Source organism: Chrysochloris asiatica, unplaced genomic scaffold, assembly GCF_000296735.1.
Source record: "Chrysochloris asiatica unplaced genomic scaffold, ChrAsi1.0 scaffold00157, whole genome shotgun sequence".
NCBI lineage: Eukaryota > Metazoa > Chordata > Mammalia > Afrosoricida > Chrysochloridae > Chrysochloris > Chrysochloris asiatica.
In genome coordinates, this window is record NW_006408675.1 from 1,363,512 (window position 1) to 1,372,717 (window position 9,206).

General features: G+C 43.7%; 1 protein-coding gene across 1 annotated transcript in view; it reads right to left on the minus strand.

The window, feature by feature from the left end:
• CDK7 (cyclin-dependent kinase 7) overlaps nucleotides 1-3,518 on the minus strand; it is a 58,017-nt gene extending 54,499 nt beyond the window's left edge. The window contains exons 1-2 of the mRNA XM_006870968.1: nucleotides 3,384-3,518; nucleotides 3,027-3,086 (exon numbers count right to left, since the gene is read on the minus strand). Of these exons, the coding sequence (XP_006871030.1) occupies nucleotides 3,027-3,086; nucleotides 3,384-3,449 (126 nt within the window). The 5' untranslated portion in view covers nucleotides 3,450-3,518. The remainder of the gene's footprint in view (nucleotides 1-3,026; nucleotides 3,087-3,383) is intronic.
• Between the last annotated feature and the right edge of the window lie 5,688 nt (nucleotides 3,519-9,206).

The window sequence follows — 9,206 nt, forward strand, 5'->3', positions numbered from 1 at the left end:
TGAGGCTTTCTACTCCCGTAAAGATTTACACCCTCGGAAACCCTGTACAGGGTCGCTATGGGTCGGAACCGACTCGACGGCACTTAACAACAACAACAAGGGTTAAACATTAAATACATTTTTATTGTGAACTGAGTGATAGTTTACATGGAAGAACATCAGCTTTACGTTCATCCTATCATATTTCATTTCATTGCAAGGACTACAATCCCCTCCATACATCATCATTCAAAGGCATTTGCTTCAAATCCATTTAGGTTTTTCTTTTGGATGTACACTGAAGCACTCAGGAATATATAACCATTCAAACAACCAAAGGGTATACCCTGAACACCAGCCCCCTGGCCACCAGCACACAGCCCCTCTTCTCCTTGAGTCTTGAGTCCCCAGCTGCTCCATCTCTCCCGTCATCCTCTCTGCCTCCATCTCTGGCGTCACTGCTTCTCTGGATAGGGTCCTGCACTCTGCTCTTCTCCCTTGATGGTCCCAGGGTCCTCCACTCCTGGACTGCAAGGCCAACCACTCCCCTCCTTTTACTATAAAACATCTACCTTTACATTTGAAACACTCACAATTAGTACGGATAGATAATAGTTTAAAACAAAGAATGCAGTATCTATGTGTGAGGCTTTGTGCGCATATATATATGTTTGTGTGTGTATGTGTGTTTTAAGATCAAATAGCTGTGTTCTTCTAGAAGTAACCTATATAATACAAGGAGTCCTGGTGAGGCGTTGTGGGTTAATGTGCTGGACTGCAAGGTCAGTTTGATGGGCAAGGTTCGCAGTTCAAGCTCACCAGCCGCTCCTCAGAAACCCTATGCAGGGTTGCTATGAGTCGGAACCGACTGGATGGCACTTAACAATATATACTACAAACAGGATTAAAAATAGCCTCTTCATAAGATTTATCTGAGCATGTCAAACATACCAGCGCAACTTAAAGCTCAATAGCATTTTTCATAGACATTGACAAACTTATCTAAAATCATAGCTTGTGTACCCACAGCCTTTAAAATGACTTCACTGCACAGTCGTGATAGGGGCCTCCCTGGACACGCATGGCCATTAAATCACATCCCCATCCCTACTCCCTCCCTGATTTCAGTCAATAAGGTAGGTGGTCCTTGTGGCCTGGCCAGGCCTCTATTCCTTTGTACAAATCCTCAAGTGTTATAAATTGAGGAGGGGGAAAAGCATTCAAGAAATAATAATTAGTGGTTACGAATCGGGCTGCAAACTGCAAGATCAGCAGTTCAAAACTACCAGCTGTTCCGCGGGAGAAAGATGAGGCTTTTTGCTCCTGTAAAGATTTACAGCCTTGGAAACAGGGTCTCTATGAGTCGGAAGCGACTCCATGGCACCTAACAATTTCAAGAAATGTTGTCCTGGTGCGGTGCTGTGGGATAATACACTGGGCTGGAAGGTCAGTTTGAACTATAAGGTTGGTAGTTAAAATTCACCAGCCGCTCCCGGGAAACTCTACACAGGGGCGCAGTGAGGCAGCCCCGACTCGTCGGTAAACAACAGACCCAGAGGAAGAACATACCAACCTGAAGAGGAAGGAAATACAGTGATTTTATGATGCGAATAAGGTCAATGTGGGCGAATATATCGATCCAAGCATCAATTAGGGGTGGCATTGAAAAGATCAAGTTAGAAAAGATCAAAAAGGAGAGTGATGATGAAGTTTTGCAAAGTGTCCGGGACAAGATGGCGGCATAGGTGGACCCCACCCTGACCTACCCTTTGCAACCAGGACAGGAGAGACCAAGTGCAACAGGGGAAGATGGTGATCCTGGAAGCCTGAGAGTCAGAGGCTGCGGCAGAGAGGTGGGCTGAGTACGGACTGGAGGAAGAAGCCCAACAGGAGTAGCGAGCCGCGAAGCGGGCGGAAAGGGCCCGCAGGCGGAAAGCAGCGCCGCCATTTTGTATTCTTGCAAGCAGCTGTTGACGCAGAATGGCGACAAGGGGGTGCGAATCTGCCTTGTCTTACCCTCCTGGTGGCCGGGGGCATGGCCAGTCTCTGTTCTCGCCAACCCAGTGGCCAGTGGCACCCCTCGTGCACTTGGCCCAGCTCCGTGGCCGCCCTGAACAAACTGCAGGAACAGAGAACCATGTACACCACCCATCCTGCCTCTACCACATGCACCCGGCGACAGCAGTGAGCACCAACACCCACCAGCCAACACCAGATCGTTAATAAATTAGAAACAGGGCTCAGCAGACCATGTCAGCTGACACAAACACGATGGAAACCCTCAAACTTGTGACCCAAATACAGTCACAAAATTTAACGTAAAAAATATCAGAACTAGTTAATAAATAATTTAAAGGTATGATAGGAGTCCTGGTGTCGCGCTCTAGGATAAGCACTGGATCGCTGACCATAAGGTCGGTGGTTGAAACCCACCAGCTGCTCATTGGAAAACCATGTGGCTACAGTCAAACTGATTCAACAGCACTTGAAAATGACAACAGATTGAGATTTACGTGGGACACTAGCAAAATGAATAACTTATGTGTGGTTTTAATTCTAGAACATAAAGACCAAAGAAACCATCGAGAAAATTGTTAGAAGAAAACGCCCCGAACAACAGGAAGTAACTCCAAACAGACACTTCAATAGAACATCATCAAGACATAGTATAATCAAACTTTTCAAAACCAAAGACAAGGAGAGAATCCTGGAGCAGATCGATAAAAACAAAAAGTTTCCTACAAAGGAGAATAAATCTAATCTCTGATTTCTCAGCAGAAACCAATGGGATGACATTTAGAACACTGTGAAAGAAAGCAAAAATGTCCATCAAATATGGTAACGATATGAGAACCAACAGCACCAGACAGCAACCTGAAACTAACATGCAATATCACCCAGAACTCAACCCAGATATACACATACTCCATTTTCCATCGTCTTTGAAAATGACACAAGTTTAAAAAAAAAAAAAAGGTCATCCATCAACTCATAATATAGACATTTTCAAGGAGATTTTAAGGAAAACATCCCAAAGCATAACTCACTTTTTTAATGGCGACAATCTGGTTGGTGTTCTTGTCTCTGGCCTTGTAAACTGTAGCAAACTAAAAAGTAAAGCAGAAATAACATATTTGTGGGAATCATTTTTGTGTTTGCCTTTTTACTCTTAGACATTTTGGGAAGCAAAGAGCGGCTAGAAATGTAGGACACTCCACGTCCCGGTCCAGTCTGTTCTTCAGAAAAGAGGGGGCTGCTCAGGGCTCCCCTCTAGGACATAAAGAGGGGTAAACAGGTGCGTCTGGGAGGCCTCCGGTAAGAGAAAGAGCAGCCAGGCCAGTTCACTGGTCCCCACGTTAAAACCTCCGCTCTGGAACCTCCCAATACCAGCACCAGAGCCTCACCTGTCCCTCTCCGAGAAAGTCCAGTTTTTCATAACGCTTTGCTCGCGACTTCACGTCCAAAGCCATCTGGCTCGTGAAGCCCGACTCCAGTCGAAGGGGTGAAGTTCCAAGAACCGAAGGAATTTAAAGATATCTCTGTCTCTAACTGCCTCTTCTTTTCACTAGGCACCGACGCTTTCGTGGCTCCGCCCCCACTTCCGGGATGGGCGGGGCTAGCCCTCCGGAAGCTGCGCCAGAGCAGGCCGATTGGCTTGTCTTCACCGCCTCGCCACAAGGGCTCCTCCCGGTTCTGTAAAGGCAGTGTTTCTGTTAGTGGTTGTATGCTCAGCCTTGTACTGTTTTAATTTGGATATTTTCCTAACTACTGTAGACAAGCTTGGTATTCTGACTGCTAGATTTGATAGGTGTATATGAATGTGGAAGGTTTAACATTTCCCATTCTGTCTAGTTCTCGGCCCAGTGCGACCGCGCCTTGGTTGCTATGGACGCCAAGCTCCACGTTCTCAAGTTACTTAGCTACGTCCCAAATTCTTAAGGACAAGACCAGAGGCGTTTTTAGTTCTCCCAGTTTATAAAGCAGACCTAGACACCCAACTGAAATATGTGCATGGTTCTCATTCTCTACACTGTAAAATGGAAATTATAATACCTCTGCTCTGGATCGCACGGCACTTAACAACAACAACTGTTCTGGATCAGCACTGGACCAGGAACCACAAGGCCTACAGTTCAAACTCACCAGCTGCTCCTTGGAAACCCCATACAGGGTCGCTATGAGCCAGAACTGACTTGACAGCACCTAAAAACAATAATGTCATAAGGTAAAGAAAGGAATTCTTGGATCAACTATCAACATTCATGGAAGCAGCAGTCAAGAAATAAAACGATATTGCATTAGGCAAATCTGCTGCACAAGACCTTATTAAGGGGTTGAAGAACAAAGATGTCAGCTTGAGGACTAAGGTATGCCTGTCGGAAACCATGGTATTTTCAATAACCTCATATGCATGTGAAAGCTGGATAGTGATTAAGGAAAACTGTAGAAGAATTGATGCTTTTGAGTTATGGTGTTGGAGGAGAATATTGAAAGTGCCATGGACTGCCAAAAGAACCAATATATCTGTTTTGGAAGAAGTGCAGCCAGAGTGCTCATTGGAGGCCAGGATGGCTAAGCTTCGTCTCTCATACTTTGGGACATATTGTCAGGAGGGACCAGTCACTGGAGAAGGATATCATGTTTGGTAAGGTGGAGGGTCAGAGAAAAAGAGGAAGACCCCAGCGAGATGGATTGGCCAAGTGGAAGCATTCATGGACTCAAGGGTGGCAACAGTAATGAGATTGGCCCAGGATAGGGCAGTGTTTCGTTCTGCTGTGCATAAGGCCGCTGTGGGTCGGTACCAACTCGATGGCACCTAACAACAACAAAGGAACTGGTCCCTCCTGACAATATGTCCGAAGTATGAGAGATGAAGTTTGGCCATCCTGGCCTACAAGGAGCAATGTGGCTGCACTTCTTCCAAAACAGATGTATTGGTTCTTTTGGCAGTCCATGGTACTTTCAATATTCTCCTCCAACACCATAACTCAAAAGCATCAATTCTTCTACAGTCTTCCTTAATCACTGTCCAGCTTTCACATGCATATGAAGTTATTGAAAATAGCATGGCTTGGGTCAGGTGCACCTTAGTCCTTAAGCTGACATCTCTGCTCTTCAACACTTTAAAAAGGTCTTGAGCAGTTAGCCTAATATGGCCGTTTAATTTCTTGATTGCTGCTTCCATGAGTGTTGATAGTTGATCCAAGAAGAATGAAGTCTTTGACAACTCCAATCTTTTCTCCATTGATAACAATGTTGTTTATTGATCCAGTGGGGAGGATTTTTGTTTTCTTTACATTGAGATGTAATCCATATCGAAGGCTATGTTCTTTGATCTTCATAAGTAAATGTTTTAAGTTCTCTTCACTTTCAGCAAGCAAGGTTGCATTATCTGCATATCGCAGGTTGTTAATGAGTCTTCCTCCAATTCTGATGCCACATTTTTCCTCATAGAACCCAGCTTCTCGTATTATTTGCTCAGCATACATATTGAACAAGTATGGTGAAAGAACACAACCCTGTCGCACACCTTTCCCAATTTTAAAACTTTCATTGTTCCCATGCTCTGTTTGAACAACTGCCTCTTGGTCCAGGTACAGATTTCTCAGAAGTACAATTAAGTGTTCTGGAATACTCATACTTCTCATAATTCACAATAAAATATTTTAAAAAAAGAGACAATGACGTGGAACGATGGAGTAGCTGGAGACTTTAGATACAGAGAGGGAGAGTGACTTTGTGCTGAACACTGGTGGGGGGAGGGGAAAGAAGGGGGTACTGTAGGGGGCAGGCTTTGGTCGGTTGATGATGCATGGAGGGGATTGTAACCATGGTAATGATGCGATGTTCGATAGAATGAATGTAAAACTAATGATCTCCCATGCCAACTATCATATAATTCACAATAAAAAACTTTAAAAAAAGAAGGGAGAGTGGCTGGTTGGTGCTGAACGCCAGGGGGCCCACTTGCAGTGTATGTCCTTTAGTTGTTTGAATGATTATATATTCCTGAGTGCTTCAATGTAAAAAAATAAAGAAAACAAAACAAATAACCCAACCATGTTGTTGTTGTTGTTAAGTGCCATCGAGTCAGTTCCGACCCATAGCGACCCTGCACAGGGTTTCCGAGGGTGTAAATCTTTACGGGAGTAGAAAGCCTCATCTTTCTCCCGCGGAGTGGCTGGTAGTTTCAAACCGCTGACCTTAAAGTTCGCAGCCCAATTCGTAACCACTACGCTACCAGAGCCAACCAGTTTAGCTAATTAAATAATGTCTGCCTTCAGCATTGTTCTTTTTAAAAGAATTGTTTATATGAGATCGAGTTGACAACAGCAACTCTAAGGTTAGACAGGAAGCTGAGGGGCAGTGAGTTTATGTTCCTGGAGGAGGGACAAATTGCAAAGGTGGTGAGAATGGTGGCACAATTTGAAGACTATAATCATTGCCACTGAATTGTACAAGTAGAAATGGTTGAATTGGTGTGTTTTGCTGTGTATATTTTCAACTATAATATATATATATTTAAAAGGTCTGTTAGAGAATTATTACAATGGCCAGTTTTTAACTGATTAAGATTCGGAGAATTAAATATTGATTCTGGAAAAAAATGTTGATGTCAGGGTTTTGAGCTTCAGCAGTTAGAAAACTGAAAGTGTTTCCCCCTATTTTTGCATTTGAAGTTTTTAGGAGTTAATTATCTTAATTTTCAGAGATGTGTTGAAGAAGGCTGCAGAATTACCAAGGGCAATCTTGTAGTCAAGGATGCTGGTGGTGGTGTGCCGTGGAGTTGGTTTCTAATGTTAGGGACCCTGCACAGGGTTTCCAAAGCTGTACATCTTTATGGGAGCAGAAACTCTCATCTTTCTTCTGCAGAATGACTGGTAGGTTAGCAGCCCAACTGGTAACCATTAAGCTACCAGAGCTCCTTAGTCAAGGTAGTATAAGGGTTGAGTACTGACTATGGAACCAAACTATCTGTAATTTTAACAGTCCTCACCGGTATTCAATCATTAGATGTATGGCTTGGGCAAATTAGTTTACCTTTCTGTGCCTAATCTTCTACTTCATAATAAGACCTACTCATAGTTGCTGACATTGTTTCTCTGCTATTTATAGAGTTTTCAAAGATCAGCTCAAGAAGACAAAACCAGGTCCTATAATAAAATATGCAAAGATTTGGAACTAGAAAACCAAAAGGGAAGAACAAGGTCAGCATTTCTCAAGCTGGGGGAACTGAAGAAAAACTTCAAACCTCCACTTTTATTATTGAAAGATTCTCTGGGCAAATTATTGAATGATGCAGAATGTATCAAGAGAAGATGGAAGGAATACACAGAATCATTGTACCAAAAGGAAATGGTTAATGATCAACCATTTCAAGAGGTATCATATGAACAAGAGCCAATGATACTCGGGGAGGAAGTGCATTGAAAGAATTGGCAAAGAACAAGGCACCATCTTGGCCTCCAAGAAGCATTCTGGCTGCACTTCTTCCAACACAGATCTGTTCCTTCTTTTGGCAGCCCATGGCACTTTGAATATTCTCCTCTAACACCATAACTCAAAAGCATCAATTCTTCTATGGTTTTCCTTATTCACTGTCTAGATTTAGCATTCATATGAGGATATTGAAAATACCATGGCTTGAGTCAGGTGCACCTTAGTCCTCAAGCTGACATCTTTGCTTTTCAACACTTTAAAAAGGTCTTGTGCAACAGATTTCTTGACTGCAGGGTTGATGCAATGAAATACAGATGGGTATCTTGTGATACAATAGTGAATAATTGTTATCAGGACTGATTGTGAGGGTTGGAAATGTAAAAGTGGATGTTTTATAGCAAGGAGGGGAGTGATTAACTTTTCAGTCTAGGAGCGGAGGTCCCTAGGACCATCAAGGGAGAAGAGCAGAGAGCGGGACCCTACCCAGAGAAGCAGTGATGCCTGAAATGGAGCCAGAGATGATGATGTGGAGCTATGGAGCAGCTGGAGACTTTAGACCCAGAGAGGGAGAGCAACTGTGTGCTGAAGACCTGGGGGGCACGGGGGAAGGATTGCATGGATGGGATTGTAACCATGGCAATGAGACGATATACGATAGAATGAATGTAAAACTAATGTTCTACCATGTATACTATCACATAATTCACAATAAATCATTTAAGAAAAAAAAAGTGGCTGAGGGTCATAGTCTTGGGCTCCTACAGTCTCTTTTTGATCAGCAAGCCTGGTCTATTTTTAAATTGTTGTAAATTTTGTCTCACATTTTCTTCCACTCTATTTGGGACCTTCTAATGTGATCCCTTTGAGAGCAGTGGATAGTGGTAGTCAGGCACTATCTAGTTCTGGTCTCAGAGTTGTGGAGAATGGTGCTCACATGTTCCATTGGTCTAAGCATCTTTAATTTTCATCACTCTTTTCTCCTCCCATGGAAAAATCAATAGTTGTACCTTAGATGACTGCTTGTGAACTTTTACGATCCCAGTCACTATTCACCAAAGTAGGCTGACTACAACAAAACATTGTCTTTGTAGCTAAGTTATGCCACTTGAATGTGGTGTCCTCTGAGAATATGGTCCTGAGTCCCTAAGCTACTCTTTCTTACTTGTGGCAAGTCATTCCCAGTGTTGAATGGTGCCACATGACTGAGGTCAAAGTTCTTTCTGACAGGCATCACTGTAACAGTACTCTAGAGAACAAACAAGATGGCGGATCAGGTGGAAGTGCAGTAAGGGAGCTCTGCTAACAACAACACAGAATACCTGACCAAGCAGGCTCAGGGGACGGTCCCAGAACTTTGAACCACATATAAAGGAATATTTAAAAGCTTGGAAGGCTCACAGCTGGGGGAATTTGTGGCAGAAGCAAGAAATCTATTGCTTTCTAGTCCGGGATGCTCAGCTGCTCCAGGAGCCACTATCTTGGGTGAGACCACTTGGGGGAAAGTTCAGAGTGGTCACAGACACCTGGCAGAACCACTGAGATAAAGGTGTGGACATTCTTTTATCTATTCATTGGTCCCTTGCTGTCTGCACACTTCCATTCTGGTGACTATAGGGGTGCCTGAGCTAGTGGGCACCCCAGCCCCACCCTCGGAGGGTGCCACTATGCATGCACACAGATCCTCTAGAAATTTAAAGAGACAGTTTCCAATTAAAACCAAACAGCCACAGCCAGCCCTGAACTGTTTACAACTAGAAAAAAGTCCTGAATGGGGATTGTGGAGTGGG